The sequence below is a fragment of the Protopterus annectens genome, chromosome 1.part1 (assembly GCF_019279795.1).
Source record: "Protopterus annectens isolate FY-2018-M chromosome 1.part1, PAN1.0, whole genome shotgun sequence".
In the NCBI taxonomy this organism is placed as follows: Eukaryota; Metazoa; Chordata; order Ceratodontiformes; family Protopteridae; genus Protopterus; species Protopterus annectens.
In genome coordinates, this window is record NC_056726.1 from 1,874,997,978 (window position 1) to 1,875,018,187 (window position 20,210).

The window sequence follows — 20,210 nt, forward strand, 5'->3', positions numbered from 1 at the left end:
GGCCTAGGCAAGACACTGACTATGATTCCTCTGACCAGGTTTCTATTTTCTCTGATTCCTCTTCAGATCTGGGCTATTCTCTCCATCCCTATGAGGACTCTGATGCTGAAGAATCTATACCTTCAGCCTCTCCACCTGAGGATTATTCTTTTGGGGAAAATCTGCGCACCATGAGGGAGCATTTCCACTGGGAGAGCCAGGATTATTCAGAATCCAAGAAAAGGCTCAGAGACTTTATTTTACTGCCTCAGCACAGGCCCCTGGCTATCCCCCCTGTGCTTGATATTGTTGATGATGTTTTCTCTGAATCTAGTCAGTCTCCTGATTCGTTACCTCCTGCACCAGTCAAGCCAGCCAGGTATTACAGGGTCCCTGACTCTCATAAATTTCTTTATAAAAACCCTGCTGCTGACCCAGAAACAATTTCTCAGGGTCCCAAAGGGGTTAAGGCATCCACTGCAAAAAATCCTGTCCCCTCTGATAGGGATACTACAGCTCTGGATAGATGGGGAAAAAAGTTTACACTTCTGCTACTTTAGCTGGAAGGGCTTTAAACTGCCAATTTCACATGCTTAAATATCAACAGTACCTCATGTCTTTGTTAAAACAGAAAATGCTTACAAACTCAAAGTCCTGACAATAAGGAAATGCAGGAATTATTGCATGCAGCTGAACAAGTGGGAAAGCATACTCTGCAATGTGGTTTTGATTCATTAGAGGCTTCTTGCAGAGCCGCAGTTACAGGCTCTGTCATTTGAAGGCATGCTTGGTTGAAAGAACAAAGTTTACCTGAACATGTTAAAGTAAAATTATTGGATGCTCCACTCCAGCATGATACTTTGTTTGGAGTTAAGGCAGAAGAGGTGTTAAAGAAAATGGAGGATAAAGCGAAATCTATGCAGACAGTAAAGGATTTCTTACAGGTTCAACCTCCTAGGTTTAGTAGAAACTGGCCTTCAAAAAATTGGTCCTTTCAGGTGTTAGGCCACAAAGAGGCAGATACAGACGCCCAAGAGGCAGATCTCAGCCCCAAGGCTCCTACAGACCCAAACAATGGGGTGCTTCTGCCCCGAAAGGAGGAGAAGACAAATCACAACCTTATCGGAAACAGTCCCAATGACTTCCCTCTACAAAGGCCAAACACTTACCTTTTGGCAGCACCCCTAGGGGGAAAGCTAGCACTTTTCGCACAAAATTGGCACATAATCACCCAGGACAAATGGGTACTGAATATAATTTCTCAGGGCTACAGGTTCCACTTTCACACCCTTCCAAAATCAAAAGGTATGCCGGACCTGCCACAAAACCAATGGGCAGAGGCACAAAAGGAAATTGTTGCTCTCATGGACATGAGAGCTATTCAGAGAGTACCACAGCAAGAACAGGGACAAGGATTTTACTCAAGACTTTTCCTAGTACCCAGAAAGGACAAAGCCTGGAGACCAATACTGGACTTGTCAATCCTAAATACTTTCCTGGATGTTCCAAAATTCAAAATGTTAACACTACAGCAACTTCTACCCATGCTGGGCAAGAAGGCTTGGCTAGTTACTTTGGACCTCAAGGAGGCATACCTGCATGTCCCAATCAGACAATCTTGTAGAAGATACCTCAGATTCATAGCTGGCTCAATGCATTACCAATTCTCTGCACTGCCCTTTGGCTTATCTACTGCGCCCAGGGTCTTCACAAATTGCCTGGCACCAGTAATTGCATTTTGCAGACAAAGAGGAATTCAGATATATCCCTACTTGGACGACTGCCTTATTGAAGCAGAGAGCAAGGACATTCTACTAAAACATCTGGCATTTGTAAAAAGATTATTAATTTGCCTAGGGTACACAGTAAACGAAAAGAAATCAAAACTAGTGCCCTGTCAAGAGATAATATTCCCGGGTACAAGCTTAAATACAACTGCCCAGATGGCTTATCTCACGCCAGACAAACAAAGACAACTGACTCATTACTTTCAAATGATGGCAACAAAGACCCAGCTCCCTGCAAGAAAAATTCTGCAGGCCCTGGGCTTCATGGCATCCTGCATTCTACTAATTCCATATGCAAGACTGCATATGAGGAAACTACAATGGTATCTAAAAAGTGTTTGACTCAACATTGCCACAGCCTGGAAACAATAGTAACTATAATTCCCTGTCTACAACAGGAGTTTCGATGGTGGCCCCGGGCCTGTCACCACAACAAGGGACAGCCTTTCACCTTACCCACAGCCAGGCAGACAATAACAACGGATGCATCGGATTACGCTTGGGTGGCACACATGGCAGGAAAATGTATTCAGGGCACGTGGCCCAAGGAACAAATGCATCTTCACATCAATCAAAAAGATGCTAGCTGTACAGTATGCCCTGACAGCCTTCAAGGATCTCCTACATCCAGGACAACTACTACTAAAGACGGACAACACCACAGTTATGTGTTACATAAACAAGCAAGGGGGGGCACACATTCCTACCCCCTCTGCAGGCAAGCCATGACTTTGTGGAACACAGCACTGACCTATCAAGTACATCTGCAGGCACAATTCCTGCCAGGAACGAAAAATACACTGGCAGACGAACTAAGCAGAAATCTCATGGATCTGCATGAATGGAAACTAAATCCACAGGTCTTCAACATGATAACAAGGAAATGGGGACGCCCAGACATAGATCTTTTGCCTCCCCTCACAACCGCCAACTACAGAAATTCTGCACAAGGACTTATCACTCACAAGCATGAAAAGTGGATGCTCTTTCATTCAGCTGGAAAACCCTGACAGTTTATGCCTTCCCTCCTCTGCCTCTTCTTCCCAAGGTGCTCCTAAATGTCAGACAAGAGAAGCCAAAAATTATCCTGATTGCCCCAGACTGGCCATGCCAGCACTGGTACCCAATCCTAAAGAGCTTGTCTCAAGGCCCAGCCTGGCCTTTACCAAAAATTCCTCATCTTCTGACTCAGCAAAACAATCAGATTCTACACAGTCAACTCAGAACCTTAAATCTGGCTGCATGGCAGATAATATAGCCACTCAGACCACACCTCTCTCTAAAGCTGTTATGGATGTCATTTTAGAAGCCAGGAGGCCCAGCACTAGGAAATCTTATGCAGACAAATGGAAGAGATTCTGTGCTTGGATCCAGGCACAAGGACTTGAACCTCTTGATCCAAATATACCTCAGATTTTACAATACCTAACTGAGATGCTGGACAAAGGCTTATCCTTCTCATCTATTAAGATCTATGCCTCTGCCATTTCAGCTCATTACAATACGGAACCTCCTATTTTTTCACATCCACTACTAAGGCAGTACCTCAGAGGGGCAAGAAACATAAGACCCCCAAGGAGAGCACCAATACCTACTTGGGACCTCAATTTTGTTTTAGAAAAGTTCACACTGCCTCCTTTTGAGCCAACCAACACAGTTGATATAAAATTCTTATCATAGAAAACTGCTCTGCTCCTTGCAATAACTTCAGCAAGAAGAGTCTCAGAGTTACAGGCATTAATGGCAGTGGAACCTTTCATCATTTTTCATCAGGACAGGGTCTCTCTAAGGACAAACCCAACATTTATGCCAAAGGTGGTGTCCAGTGTGGCTCTTAACCAAACCATTCATTTGCCAACTTTCTTTCCAAATCCCCAGAATAAAGGGGAGAGACTTCTGCACACTTTGGACATACACAGACAGCTACGATTCTACTTGGACAAAACAAAAGCTTTCAGAAAAACTGAGCAACTGTTTGTTGCTTATGCTGCAGGATCACAAGGAAAGCCTATCTCAAAGCAGACAATTTCAAAATGGATAGGACACTGCATTCGCTTCTGCTATACACAACATGGCAAATCAGTGCCTAAGGGCATTAGGCCACATTCTACCAGAGCAGCAGCCACTTCAGCAGCCTTTCTCAGAGGAGTACCAACCAAAGACATTTTAGAGCTGCAACCTGGAGTTCAGTGCACACTTTCACCAAGCACTACCATTTACCTCTCTACTCTAAATCCAGAGCAGGCTTTGCCACTGCAGTTCTGCAGGACCTGGTAGCCTCTCCTAATCCTATTTAGGCCCAGCCACCCAACCTCAGCTTTGAGATTCAACCCCAGTGTAATGACTGCAACGGTGAAAAACGATGAACATAGTACAGTTGTGTACCTACCATAAATGTAGATGTTCGAGTGTATTCACTGTTGCAGTCCAGGTTTCCCACCCACCATCCCCCTTTTCTTTGCTGGGGCTTTTCTGTACTTCTCAACTCTATACAACCTATGTGGTGTATTTGCTTGTAGATGAAGGAAATGTTTGTTTTAGTACATGCATGTTTTTTGGCATAATTTATTCCAGCCTTTCCTGTTTGGGGGCACCTGACATCTGGGGCAAGAAAAACTGAAGAAAATGGTGTCGGTTTCATCTTTTATACCCCTGGCGCACTGACGTCAGGGAAGAGGCGACCGCAACCGACACCGTTCCTAGACTTTGGAACTCGGGCCGACTGTGGGCAGCCTGCCAGCAGGATAACCCCAAGTGTAATGACTGCAACAGTGAATACACTCGAACATCTACATTTATGGTAGGTACACAACTGTACTTTTTGTTCTTAGATTTCTAATTCAGACTATGAGGAGAGCTCAGTTTCTGATTCTTCCTGTGGGGGTTTCTGTTTCTCTGAGACTATTGATAGACTGTCCAAGTGTTTTCAGTGGGAGAACACTGAGGTTTTTCAGTTCCTCAGAAAATACTGAGAGTTGTTAGAGAAGAATTTTCCATAACTTCACCCATTCCTCCTGTCCTGACTGCTTTAGAGCATGTGTGTCATATACTGCCTGTAGTTTTCCTGATAGTCAGCCACCTGTCCCTGAAAAGGCAGATAGGATATATAAAGCTCCTTAGCCTTTTAAATTTGTGTACACTGTTCCTAAACCTGGCCCAACAGCTATAGTCTTAGTTGATTCCACTGCTGCTAAGCACTTGGTTAATTCCAATCCTTCTCTTTCTAATAAGGATGGCAAGATTATTGATAGGTTTGTGAAAAAAATGATATTCTTCTGCAATATTGATTTTCAGAATTTTGAATTGTCAAGCTCATATATTTGATCTGGAAAACTATGAAAGTATGAGGAAAGTTTTATGCACAGTTTCTTCTTGTGAAGAAAATTCTGCTTTAAATAACTTTGTTTCTTCTATTACACAGGTCATTACTCATTGTTTGCAGTGTGTGAATGACTCTCTTGATAATTCTTCCAGGGTAATGGCCACTGGTGCTGATTTAAGGAAGTTTGCTTGGCTGCATTCTCAGAAGATTTTTCATCCCTTTTTTCCAAATTGTCAGAGGCATTTTCTTTCTCCTCCTCCAGTTTTGGCAAAAAAAAGAAAAAAAAACAGTAAAAGGCATCAATAGAATTCAGGTGAATAGATAAGAAATGGCAAGAGGTTCCAGAAAGAAGTCTCAAACCTCCAAAAGCAAAGGACAGTCCAAAAAGTCTGAATGTTCAGGAGACCTTGTGACCCCTTCCCATCCTGGCCTCCTTTTTTTTTCTTCCAGAAATTCTTAATCTTTATTTTTCTCTTAGGCAACAGATTGTTTCAGACAAATGAGACTTGAAAATCATTTGTCAAGGTTACAGATGAAAGTGGGAGGAAATTCCTCCTTTTCCAGAGTGCCATTCATCATCCTACAGATCAGACTCTCATTTTCACTTCATCCCATGCTGTCCCAAGGAGTAATAGAAACAGTTCCTCCTTCCTGGGGGGGGGGGGGGGTTGTTTTTGTTTAAGGATGCTCCTAATGCCAGAAATGGTTAGAAACCAGTTCTCGATCTTTCTTTTCAAAATCTGTGATAGTGCTCACATTCTAAACATTGTCACTTCACAATCTGGTATCTCTGCTTCCTCTTTTAATTTTCCTGATAACACTAAACTGAAAGGATACTTATCACACATCCCTGTTCATCCAGACTTTAGACATTTTTTAAGGTTTTGTGTGTATGGATCACATTATCAGTTGCCCTTTGGACTATTTGCTGCACCAAGAGTGTTCAGAAAGTGTCTAGCTCTGATTATAGCTTATTGCAGGCTACAGGGTATCCACATTTTCCATATTTAGATGGCTTGCTTATCTTTGGAGTGTCTTTTTCAAGTTGTCAGAAATCTTCCTGTTTTGGGTGACAGTTCTCTTGTGAAAGCTGGAATTCAAAGAGAACATTCAAAAGTCTTTCTTGACTCACTCGCACAGAATTGAGTTCCTGAGATGTTAGTTTGACATCTCAGTTCAAAGAGCCTTTCTTTCACAGGTAAAAATATATCTTTATCTAGATTTATTTCTAAGGTTTCCACTTAGACTTAAGTCACTGCAAGGGAATACCTCAAGGTTTTAAGTCTCGTGGCATCTATGATTCTCTTAATACCACTAGCAAGATTTCACATGAAGAAGACACTGGTATATGAAATCTCGTTGTTCCCAGCATCAACACCCTTTATCTTTTCAGATTCCAGTACTAGGGGTTGTCAGAAGAGAAATGTTTTGGTGGAGACAACAATTATCCTTAAATCTAGATGTCCTTCAAGGATGCATCTGCAGTCCTTACAAATGGGTTGTCCTGTCGTCAGGCAGCCCTTCGGTCGGCCGGATTCCAAAGTCTGGGTCTGGCCTCGGCTGATGTCGCACTCCACCCGACGTCATAGCTGCAGTTATTCGGGTATAAAGGTATCAGCCGACGCCATCTTCCTCAGTCTTTCTTGCCACGTGGCGCCCGAAGCAGAAGCTGTTCGCAAGTGCCGGTCGGTCAGAACCAGAGATTACTACTACCGAAGACTTCTAAAAAGCTAAGTACCCCATTGGGGACTCTTTCTTGCCTCAGCCGATGTCAGAAAAAGTGAATAACTGTTTAACTTGTGGGAAACAAATACCTCTTAAAGATTTCCACTCTTACTGCTTACCTTGTCTAGGCCCAGACCACGACGTAGCAGCTTGTCTAGCCTGTGCTTCTTTCAACCGGCGGACGCTTAGACGCCGGTCGGAATTTGCTGAGGAGTTTTTCGGCTCCGATTTTGCTTACATTATGCCGTCGGATACTCCGACTACGCAAATATCTAAAAAGCGCAAGGAAAAGGACCGACACTCGCGGTCCGCGGTTTCGGCCGAAACCGCGGTTAAGCCAACCGCAAGTGTCTCGGTTTCGGCTGAAACAGAGTCCACGGTTCTTCCTTCGGCCGAAAGCGTACCTCCTACCGAGGCCTCATCCAGCATGGTGGAATCTGCTTCTGAAATCCCACCCGCTCTTGCAGGTTCACAGGATTTATCTGATACTATCCCTTTGGATATTTCTACCCCTGCACGTGGAGCTGCTAGGCCACCTGCATCCATGTCGATTAAGGCCTTTGCCAGGGCTAAAGCAGCAAAATCGACCAAAACTGTGCCTGCTAAGACCCCCTCTCACAGGCCTAGCTCTAGTTCACATATGCTTAGTCTTGCAGAGGATCTCATTTCTTTGATCCGGGGATCCCAACCTCACCCAGACAGGGCCTCTCACCCACCTCCAGAGAAGAGGCCTAGAGCAGAGCCCCCTGAGCCAGTTTCTTCAGATGACTTCTCTGATGAATCAGATAATTCAAACCCTCCAGAGGGCCCTTTTTCTCCTTATGAGGACTCTGATGCAGAAGAGTCCATTCCTTCTGCCTCTCCGCCTGAGGGATTTTCCTTTGGGGAAACCTTGCATGCTATGAGAGAACAATTTCAATGGCAGGGCCATGATTTTACAGACTCTAGGAAAAGGCTTAGAACCTTTCTGCATTTGCCACAGCATAGGCCTTTAGCCATTCCTCCAGTTCTTACTGTTGTGGATGATGCATTTAATGATGCTTGTACTGCTCCTGATTCTCTTCCTCCGGCCCCTGCTAAGCCCGATAGGTACTACAGGGTTCCGGACACACATTATCATTTGTATAAGGCTCCTCTTGCAGATCCCGAAACTATCTCCCAGGGACCCAAGGCTGTAGCAGCTACCTCTGCCAAAAACCCCCTCTGAAAGGGAATCTAGGGCCTTAGAGAGATGGGGTAAAAAAGTTTACACTTCTGCTACTCTTTCAGCTAGAGCCTTGAACTGTCAATTCCACATGATTCAGTATCAAGAATTTATGTTAGACCAGTTAACTAAAAATCTGTCCTCAGATGAACCATTAGACAAAAAATCTGTTCAGGAAATGGTACATAACATTCAGCAGGTCAGTAATCATTCTTTAAAATGCGGCTATGATGCACTGGAGGCTTCCTTTAGATCAGCCATGACTGGTACAGTGATCAGAAGACATGCATGGTTAAAAGAGCAGTCCTTACCAGACCATGTCAAATCAAAGCTCCTAGATGCTCCCATGGATAAGCTCAATTTGTTTGGCTCCCCTGCACAACAGGTGCTCAAGAAGGTGGGAGAGAAAGCGAAATCTGTCCAGACAGTCAAGGATTTCTTGCAGGTCCAGCCTCCAAGGTTTAGCAGGAACTGGCCTTCCAAGAATTGGTCCTTTCCAGACACCTCCAGAGCTCAGAGAGGCATGAATAGGCGCTCAAGAGGCAGGGGTCAATCCAGAGGTGCCTACAGGGGACGTCAGTGGCAGGCTAACAACCAGCGAGGTACAGCCACAGATCCAGCCACCACCACTTCCACAGGACAATCACAGTGACTTGGCTCTGGCACCGCCTACCAGGGAACAACTAGAAGCACCCTTAGGCGGGAAGCTAGCTTTATTTTCAGTAAACTGTCATTACATCACAGGAGACAAATGGATTTTACAGACAATAGACCAAGGTTACAGGTTTCACTTCCATACTCTACCAAGGAACAGAGGAATGCCAAACCTACCTCCAAATCAGAAGACAGAAGCTCTACACCAAAGAACTCACTTACTAAGGATGAGAGCTGTAGAAAGGGTACCAACTATGGAACAAGGACAAGGATTTTACTCCAGACTCTTCCTGGTACCAAGAAAAGAAAACCAATGGAGACCTATTCTCGACCTGTCCGCTTTAAACAATACCTCATTGTACCAAAATTCAAAATGCTGACCCTACAGCAACTTCTTCCCATGCTGGGCAAGGAGTCTTGGCTGGTAACTCTAGATCTCAAGGAGGCATACCTGCACGTCCCCATACGACCAAATTGCAGAAGATACCTCAGATTTCTTGCAGGATCAGAGCATTATCAATTCTCAGCATTGCCCTTTGGCTTATCTACTGCGCCCAGAGTATTCACGAAATGCCTGGCATCAGTAATTGCTCATTGCAGGCTTCAGGGAATTCAAATTTACCCTTACCTGGACGACTGCCTGTTACAAGCGGACAACAAAAACAAATTAACAAAAGACTTGGAAAGGGTCATTCATCTACTGCAAGCCCTGGGATACACAGTCAATATAAAAAAGTCAAGGCTGATACCATCCCAAAGGATAACCTTTTGGGTGCAGAGCTGGACACATCAAAGCAGATGGCATTCCTAACAGTAGAAAAACAGGAGCAACTCCTCTCTACTTCATGGCATTAACAAAGCAGAACCAGCTAACAGCAAGAAAAGTCCTGCAAGCCCTGGGTTACATGGCATCCTGCATAATATTGATTCCACATGCCAGACTACACATGAGAAAACTACAGTGGTACCTGAGGAATTTATGGTCTCAGCACAAGCACAGCCTAGAAACCCAAATTCCAATAATTCCATGCCCGAAGCAAGAATTCCAATGGTGGGCTCAGGCCTGTCAATCAAACAAAGGGCTGCCCTTCCACAGCACTCAACCAAGCCAGACCATCACAACGGACGCCTCAGACCTCGGTTGGGGGGCTCACATGCTGGACAAGTGCATACAAGGCTTATGGACTCAAGACCAGCTGCACCTACACATAAATCAAAAGGAAATGCTGGCAGTAAAACTGGCAATCCAGACATTCAGACCATTCCTTCAACAGGGTCAACGGTTGATAAGGACGGACAACACCACAGTTATGTGGTACATCAACAAACAGGGAGGCACACATTCATACCCTCTATGCCGGATGGCAATGGACCTATGGAACGTGGCCCTGAGCTTCAACATTCAGTTACAAGCAATTTTTGTGCCAGGAAAAGAAAATATTCTAGCAGACATCCTAAGCAGAACTACCACGGATGCCCACGAATGGATGCTGCATCCGGACATCTTCAAAACCATTACAGGAAAATGGGGACTACCAGAAATAGACTTATTTGCATCCCCACACAATCACCAACTGAAAAAATTCTGCACGAGGACATACCACCCACTTGCTTGGAAAGTGGACTCCCTATCTTTCAGTTGGAAAAAACTGACAGCATATGCATTCCCACCTCTTCCTTTGATGCACAAGGTGCTACTGAAGATCAAAGAAGACCGTCCAAGGATCATCCTGATAGCTCCAGACTGGCCAAGGCAACATTGGTACCCACTACTGAGGAGTATGTCTCGGGAACAAATATGGCCTCTGCCCCTAGTTCCCTTGCTGCTAACACAGAACAATCCTGAAAACACTGCAGCTGGCTGCCTGGAACATTGCTTAAGAACAAATAACCCAGAATTATCTCAAAGGGTTAAAGACATTATCTTGGAGGCTCGCAGACCCTCAACAAGAAAATATTATTCAGCAAAATGGAAAAGATATCTCATTTGGAGTACTGCAAAAGGAGAAAATGTGTCATTGGTAAACATAGCTAACATCCTGGAATACTTGGCAGAGCTCTTCCACAATGGCCTGTCCTATTCTTCCATTAAGATTCATGCATCAGCTATTTCAGCAGAATACAACTTGGATCCTCCAGTCTTCTCACATCCTCTGCTCAGGCAGTTTCTGAGAGGAATTAAAAATGTAAAACCACCAAGAAAGCCACCATTGCCAGCATGGGACTTGAACTTTGTGCTAGAAAAGTTGACACTACCTCCTTTCGAGCCAGCAGCAACAGCAGAATTACAGTACTTATCATGAAAAACTGCTTTCCTGCTTGCAATAACTTCAGCACGAAGGGTTTCTGAACTACAGGCATTAATGGCAGTACAGCCCTTCCTGATTTTCCATCAAGATAGTGTCCATGAGAACTAATCCTCCTTTTATGCCAAAGGTGGTCTCCAGGGTATCTTTGAACCAAGCTATCCACCTGCCTACATTCTTCCCCAACCCACAGAACAGGGGAGAAAGACTGTTGCATACCTTGGATGTACATAGACAATTACGCTACTACCTGGACAGGACCAAGAATAATAGAAAAACTGACCAGCTACTGGTAGCATATGCAGCAGGAATGGAAGGAAAAGCAATTTCGAAACAGACAATCTCTAAGTGGATAGGAAATTGCATTAGATTTTGTTACTCTTACCATGGAAAGAAAACTCCAGAAGACATCAGACCTCACTCTACAAGGGCTACAGCCACTACCACAGCCTTTTACGAGGAGTGGCTACCAAAGACATTTTAGAGGCTGCTACTTGGAGCTCCGTGCATACATTTGCCAAGCATTATAATTTACCCTTATACTCCAGATCCCGAGCAGGTTTTGCCACTGCTGTTTTGCAAGGGATCTTAACTACACCATAATATTATTACTCCTCCTCCCCCAGTTTGGCTATGGTATTCTACCCATTTGTAAGGACTGCAGATGCATCCTTGAAGGACATAGTACAGTTTTGTACCTACCATAAATGTAGATGTCCGATAGGCATGCATCTGCAGTCAGGATTACCCTCCCTCCTTCCCCTCTGAGGTACTCCTAGGGTATTTACCCCTCTTTTAGCTAGCTGGGGGAATCTATTATGGTGTATTTGTTTGTATATATGTGTATACATGTTTATTTTTGTTTTGCTCTCTCTTATTTGGAAACTTTTGCAATTATCCAAATTTGCCTTCCTAGAGGGCACCTGGCATCTGGGGCAAGAAACACTGAGGAAGATGGCGTCGGCTGATACCTTTATACCCGAATAACTGCAGCTATGACGTCGGGTGGAGTGCGACATCAGCCGAGGCCAGACCCAGACTTTGGAATCCGGCCGACCGAAGGGCTGCCTGACGACAGGACAACCCATTTGTAAGGACTGCAGATGCATGCCTATCGGACATCTACATTTATGGTAGGTACAAAACTGTACTTTCTCCCCTTCTTCCTCCTTGCTCCAAAACAGTCAGCCACTACAGATGCTATGACTTTGCTTGGGGAGAAGTTTTTAGAAGGAGAAACATGTAGGGGTGTGGGACACCCAAGGACAGAGACAAGCAAATAAATAAGGCGATGCTGGCCCTGATTAATGCACTCAATTATGTCAAGCATCTTTGGTCCCTGGGATCTCTTCAAGTGTTTACAGACGATACCACAGTCATGTGGTACATCAAGCAAGAGAGAATCAGGCCATACCCTCTTTGCAGTTTAGACATATTAGCTTGGAATATAACTTCACAGCACGGTGTAACTCTCATGACATCCTATATTCCATCATAGCAAAATTATGTGGCAGACAAGTAGAGCAGGATCAGGGCAAAACCTCACAAATGAAAACTAGATGGGGGGGTCTTCCAACAATTTGATTCACATGCGAGGAATTCCTCAGGCAGACCTCTTTGTCTCCTCTCTGTGCAATCAACTGGCAAAATTCTATACCAGGACTCCATGCAAGAAGACCTGGAAGACAGATGCCTTTCCTTTTCCTTAGACCAGAATATTCCTGTATGCCGTCCCATCCTTTCCACGAATATCCAGTATACTTCTGAAGATTCATAAGGAATCCCTTATGATTGTGGTGACTTTGTTCTGGCCCAGGCAACCACTGTTTTCCCTTCTTTTGGAAATGGCCAGGAGCAATTACCACAAGCTTCCACACAGACTGGATCTACTCACACAAGACGATGGGTGTTTGATACATGCCGAAACAAATCATCTTCAGTTGACTTGCCTGGATGATAGGGTCTTACTTCATTTTAGGCACCTATTTTTCAGAGGATGTGCAGCATATACTAATGGAGGCAAAAAAGCCTGCTACTAGACAATCATATATTTGCAAATGGAAAAAGGCTTGATAGTTGATGCCACTGCCATAACCAGCACCCATTCAGACCTAATTGTTCTTTGGCCTTCCTTATTCCTCTGTTAACATTCATTTATCAACCATTTTAGCATGTCTGCTCGTGGATCCTCCTCTTTCAATGCAGTCTCATGTCAAAATGTTCTTCAAAGGGGTTTTTGAATAAGAGGCCTCCTAGAATACTAGGCCCCTCCTTGGGATCCTAATTTTGTATTGGACAAGCTAAAACTTGTTCCATTTGAAACAGCTGATATGGCAGATGTCAGGTTCTTAACATGGAAATCGTTCTGTACTGATTGATCTGACCTCAAGAAAGGTATCTGAGTTGCAAGCTCTTATGGTGAGTCAGCCTTGTGACAAGGACAGGGTTTCTTTGAAAACTAATGCCTAATGTGGTATCTGAGTTTAATTTAAGCCAAACTGTCCATCTCCCTGTTTTCTTTCCTGAACCTAAAAATGAGGGAGAAAGAATGCTCCATACCTTGGGTGTCCTCAGACAACTCTGGTACTACTTGACAGAACAATATCTTTCAGATCTTCAGATCACTTGTGTAATGCCCCTGCACTAGCCCAGTAATCAAGGAGCCTCAATCCTCTCCACTGGCAACAGTGAGGGATGTACACACTGGGAGGATGACAACTTCACACACAGTAAAGTACAATTCCCCTTAAGAGCACACAGAGACCACAGTCAGTCTGGGGCTGGTTTCTCCCTCTTTCTCCAGATCCCCAATAAGACTCCCCACTAGCACAGCTTCAAGGTTAAGATCTCAGCCGAGTGGCCAAGCTTAGACCTACAGCACCCTCTCTTTCCAACCAGTGCTTCGTGTCCCTGTCCAAGTAGCTGGCACACATGCACTTTGATATTTGATTGATATACAAACACACACACACCTGGGAAAAGCTGGCACAAGTTTACTAGCTATGCCCCCTTCTGCCCGGACTATAAGGTAGTACCAGCTGCCACTAGCGACCCTTACTTATCAGCTACTATAAGGCCCTTACAAAGGGTGTCCAGTTCTACTTTGTAATGTTACTATTAATCCAAATGGTAGTCTGACCAAGCAAGGCTATTGGAGTGGCTTGTACAGTGTCACCAAATGCATATTCAAGTACTCTAAGAGCTTAAATGTCTCACAAATATCAGCCACAAAAATAGGTTTAAATATATTTAATAATAAAAGAACAAAACAATACTCTATAAACAAACACAGTTATTTCGGAGTTCAGAATCACAGGAAATATTTTAAAAGAACACTGCAGGACAGTCTCAAATAAATACAGAAAACATCTAAACTAATCCTTACTGCAGTCCTAACTATATGTAAAAGAAATTACTGTACCTTAGTTACTTACTATTAGCAAGGCAAGTGCAGATGATGATGAGCAGATGTTCTTCTTATGTCCAAGACAAAATACAAAATGCATAGTCTCTCTCTCTCAGAGAGTTTTTAAATTAATATCACATTTTACTGCTGGGTTAGCCTAGATGACATCACTTTTTGTCACCTGCCTTCAGTTCCCAGGCTAAACCAGAAACTAATAGGATTTAAAATCTCTGTGTGAGAAATGTGCATCTCTCAGATCTTTGCAGATCTTGGAAGTCGTAAAACGCTTACAAAACAATGCAGAAGGCACCCTAGTTCTAGACATCCTGTTTCCTTGCTGCATTGAAACTAACTTTTATAATCGTAAAATAATTTAATTTCAGTTTATTTTCTTGAAGTTTTGCAAGTTAACTCTGTATGTTCCAGTTTCTGCTATTAAAACATACATTTGCACAGGTATATAGTTTATATACATTTCTGTTCTTTTTGAGTAGGGTACACTGTGGACACATCCTTGAAGCTCAGTACTGTACAAACCCTGTTCAGCACACACATCTGTACCAATAGTTTAATATACACAAAACATATAGTTCTGTATAATTCATATCAGTATCCACAAATGACATAGAATTATTTACAAAGTTCCAGCTAGCTGGGCTGGCAGCATTTCAGTTTGTCACACTTCTTCCCCCCGAAAACTCAAGCTAGTTTTTCAAGTGACCCTAGAGAAACGTTGCTTGAGAGTGTTAACTGTTTGGGGATACCTTACCCCATTCCCTGTCTTGAAATTCCAGCTGGCTTGGCATTGCTGACCCCAGTACAGTGCTGCACTGTCCCATCATATGCTTGCACCCCTAGGCTCCACCATAATAATTTGGGATTTGGCTGGCTGGCTCCCTGAAGCCATAACTCCCCTTCAGCCTCCTCCTGGCTTGTACTGCAAATACTTAGCACAACATGGTAAGGTTTCATTATGTTAAAATGGTACAGTTTGTGCCTCTGCCTCCTGCTTAGCAGTTCTGCCATGTAGTTAACATCACTGACCTTCCTTATCATTTTGTGGGGTCCCTCCCAAGCTGCCTGCAGCTTGTTGTGTCCGACAGGAATGAGAACCATTACCTGCTGCCATACAGCATACTCTCTAACTCGAGCAGTCTTGTCATACCTGACCTTTTTCTGCAGTTGGGCTTCTGCCAGGTTCTCCTGGGTCAAGCCCATGAGTTCCCTGAGCCTTGTCCTGTGGTTTATGGCATATGCCACAACAGACTCCTTGTGAGATTCACACAAATCCCTCCCACTCATCTCAAATCAAATCTAGAGGTCCCCTCGCCCTATGCCCATACAGCAACTCAAAGGGTGAAAAACCTTTGGATTCCTGGGGCACCTTTCTGTAAGGAAACAGATGGAGCAAATATTTGTCCCACTCTCTTAAACTGGTCTGCAAATGCCCGTAGCATGGACTTGAGTGTAGAGTTTAACCTTTCAACAAGACCATTAATCTGGAGTTGGTAGGGGTGGTCTTTAGGTGCTTCACCCTGCAGTGCTTCCACAGACAAGCCAGTGGGTCTGACATGAAATTGGCACCTCTGTCAGTCAGTATTTCTTCTGGAAAACCTACCCTAGTGAAAATTTCTAACAAAGCATTTGTCACTTTTTTTGCCTCAATTGGAGGACAGAGCCACCACCTTAGGGTATCTGGTAGCATAATCTACTTACCAGTAGGATATACTTTTCCCCTGTGGAACTTGTGGTACTCAGTGGCCTCACAGTATTCATAGCTATCCTCTGAAATGGCACCTGAATGACAGGCAAAGACATCAAAGGAGATTTCACCTAGTCTCCTGCGTTGCCTACTTTTTGGCACTGCTCTCAGGTCCTGCAGTACCCTGTTACATCCCTGGACATCCCAGACCAATAAAAGTTCTGCATAATACGTTTCTGTATGCTTTATGCCCATATGATCTGCAAAGGGAATATCATGGGCTATGGCTAGAAGTGCCAGATGGTAGGCTCTGGGCACTATCAACTTCTGTATTCTCTCACCCTCTAGCCCTCCTTCAGGGTTCCACTCTCTATACAATAACCCTTAGTCCAAGTATACAGATTCCCCTTTCCCTTGAGAATCAGGTACCTCACTAGCTACCTCCCTCAGGCCTTGCAATGTAGGATCGGAGTGCTGAGCCTGTCTCAGCTCTCTCTTTGTAACCCTTCCCAGCTCCTTTTCCACAGGAAGTCTGGTATCCTCTGACAGCGGTGCCGCGCTGTCAGCCTGGGTACTACTACTCACCTCTGCCCTTGCAGTTGCTCTGTCCAAGGGAACATAAGTACCCAGAAGCAGCTGTGGCTCCCCTCCAGTCTCACTGCTACAGGGTAACTCACTCCCTGAAGTAACCACCTCACCAGTTCTGGCTGAAAGTGTGCGGTCTGTCTGGGTCTCCCCCAGGCTACCTGATCCACATGCTTGTTTCCAAGCCTGACTGCGTGTAACTGCATGCACACACGGTACTGCATTATCAAAATCATTCCCTATCAGGACATCTGCAGGGATATCCTCAAACACACTGAGTTGCTGTCTTCCTTTTTCACACTTTCAGTCAAGGTGAACCCTAGCCAAAGGTATTTGGAATGGGGTCCCTCCTAAAGCTCTGACTGGAATAGACTGCCTAAGCAAGTAGTGCTCCTCTTTAACCATTGCAGGCCTCACAATGGTTAGGTCAGAGGTGGTTTCTCTCTTAGCAATGGACTCTTTTCCATTCACTAATCTTGTGCTAGTTTTGTACCCTTGTTGTCTCAAGACAACCTACTGTTGGCATTTTGTCATACCCACTTACTGGCTCTCCCACCTTTTGTTCCCCACCTGTCCCTGTGGAAATCTGGATTCCATACATTTGGTCGAATTACACTTAGTTGAAAATGATTCCAGGTATTGCACTTCACTGAAAGCTCACTTGGTCGAAGTTCATTTGGTTGAAAATGGAATATAGCCCCTGTCCCACTGCAGTGCAACCCTGGAGTGCGAATATTAAATAAGGTAGAGTGTGGGTGGCACAGCCGCCCACATAATTTTAATGTATTCACTGTTATAAGAAAGTATATCCCTTAGAAATGCATTAATATATATATATATATATATATATATATATATATATATATATATATATCTTTAGTAAAAACTGTTGGCATAATGTGGGGGGCTGTGCCCCCACCCCCCTTATTTAAATTCATATCAATATCCACAAATGGCATAGAATTATTTACAAAATTCCAGCTAACTGGGCTGGCAGCTTTTCGGTTTGTCACAACTTGTTTCACTTTGTGTGAAGGTAAGAAGGGACAACTTGTGTCAAAAGAGACTATTTCCAAATGTTTGTCTAAATTCCTTTTGTTATACTCATCATAACAAATCTATTCCAGCCAGGGTCAAGGCCCCTTCTACCAGGCCTTGGCTTCATCTACAGCTTTTTTTTTTAGAAAGGGCTAGATTCTAGAAGTGTTCTAGAAGCTGCTATACTTGGTTATCTATATATACTTTTACAAAGAACTGTAAGCTTGATTCCTTCTCTACGTCTAGATCAGGCTTTGCTAGGACCATTCTCAAGGGGCTCTTTGTCTCTTATCCTTCCACCTCCCGAATATAGTTAGTTATGGTAATCTAATGAAGTAGCTAATGCTTCTGCAGCAGTGATTAGTACGAAAAACATAGTGTAGTTGTGCAAGTTAAACTTAACATTACAGCAGATGTTCGAATGATCTCTGCTGCAGTGTCTGCTTCATCCCTCTATCCCCTTGTTTTTTGTTGTTTTTTAAGCCATAGTGTGGACATTTATTTTTTGTTGCTCCTAGTGTTGACCTTTCACGGCTCAGCTTTCTTGTTTCTGCTGACAGGAAAGCTCTGAAGGGCTTTGCATCCAAACTTATCTTTCAGCTCACCTCGAGCTGCTCGGCATTTTGGATGCCCTGAAGCAATGGAAGCTGGCTGGCTTGTTATATCCTTGGCAGGTTATAACCCCTGTATCTAAAGCTCCCACAGCAGTCATCATTCAAACATCTACTGTTATGATAAGTTCAACTTACACAAGTGTACTTTCTGGTTATTCCCAACATTTGATACTTGAAAATCATAATATTGAATGTTTGCATTGGTTGTATTATTTGCTATCATAGCACTCAGCTGATCTTTCACTGTTGTCTGAAAGATGTTTCCATTTGTGAGCATCAGCCTCAAGTGCGAAATGGATTATATTCTTGTAGGAATTGAGAAGTTTAGCAGTACCATCATATTTTTAGCTTCACCACAGGACCCCAACTAAGCCTGCAGATGAAAGATTGTTTTATTCGAAAAGGCCAAATACTAGGATCAGGAGCCAAAGAGTGGTATAAGTAGAACAGGTGCTTACCTGTTAGTTGTTGATTAGGGTTGGGAGGGTGGCCTAATGGTTAAGGTGTTTGCCTTACAAACACAAGGTGCAGGGTTTGAGTCTCACAAGGTATAATTGGCTAGGCTTAAAATGGCTTGCAAGGGCAGTTAGCTTAGTACTAATCTATGAACCTATGAACCTATGACTGGTGTTCTTTCCAAGTCAAACGAGTGACAAGCTGAATGTTAAATATCTCTCTCTTGTGTAGTCTGTCACCTTCCAGATATCTGGAAAGGTTCTTTCTAGAAGTATGCACTGTTCTCTTGAATTGGAATCACATTTGAATATTGTTGTGATGCCATATTTGAATAGCCACCATTTTACTCGTAAGAGTGCATATCTTGTCCTCTTTACGTGAAGAATTGTTACTGTTTGTCATTGTGTTGATTAAGTACAATGCTGCTGTGCTTTTAGAAATGAAGATATTCTAGTGCTGGTACTCAGAATAACTGCCTGAACTCTGTAATGTGAGAATAAAATCATTGCTTCTAGTGCATGTCATGCTACTGTGAAGGACAAGGGTCAGCCTCATGACTTATGAGAGAAGGGGTTTGTGAAAAAGCATTCAGTATTTGTTGATAAACTGTTGTTTTTTATTTGAACTGTGAGAAAAGGTATGTAATATTATTTTACTGTATCTTATTTAAGATTAGTACTGTTAATGATAAGCTGCCTTTGAACTTTCTGTAAGATATGCCAGTCAGCCATCATATGTTGAGTGCCACATTGAACTGTCTTATTTTTCTGAAAATACAGGTGAGGAAAGAGCAGACTGAGGTTACAACACCAACAGTAAATGGTAACCATTTGCAGGTTTGTGTTGCAGTAAAACACATCTAGGTCTACGTTTTGATTACTATCAGCCCTGTGTGGCAGGATAGATAACTAAATTGAATCTTTTTCTCTCTCTATTTTTTTCATTCTGGACCTGGCAGCACCCCCCAGCTCCAAATGAGGAGTTGATAAGGATGAGGAAGGTTAGCCATATGCATTTTGAACTAAAACCGCACAAAAGTCATCACTTGTTATAAACAAGTCTGAGATAATTAAAGAGACAGTAAATCTGCATTGTTGGGTTGAAATGTTTTATGTTAAAAGAATGAGGTTGTAATACCATATTTCCTTAAAAGCTGCTAAGTACAGAAATTACAATAACACTAATTATAATGGCATTGTAACGTGTGCAGCAGTTTTCTGATTTGCATATAATTTGCATTACTGAAGAGAGTGCATTGTCACACAATATGGCACGTATAAAGTTTATATTTTTCTTTTAACATCATCTTTGCATAATACAGGTGCTCAACAAAACGTCAAAATGAACTCCGTGTTTGTCTTTTTGAACACATTTCTGTTTATTTTTTTTTTTTAATAAAAGATTGCTACACTTTCATTTCCCATTCAAGATG

General features: G+C 43.3%; 1 protein-coding gene across 11 annotated transcripts in view; it reads left to right on the forward strand.

Annotated features, from left to right (window-relative positions):
• LOC122812836 (protein 4.1-like) overlaps positions 1–20,210 on the forward strand; it is a gene marked incomplete at its 3' end in the record, with an annotated part of 3,376,257 nt that overhangs the window by 2,690,041 nt on the left and 666,006 nt on the right. For 9 of the 11 annotated variants that reach the window (XM_044084885.1, XM_044084929.1, XM_044084895.1 and 6 more), the window contains 2 exon segments: positions 19,558–19,614; positions 19,737–19,778. In XM_044084885.1, the coding sequence (XP_043940820.1) occupies positions 19,558–19,614; positions 19,737–19,778 (99 nt within the window). 11 annotated transcript variants of the gene reach the window in all.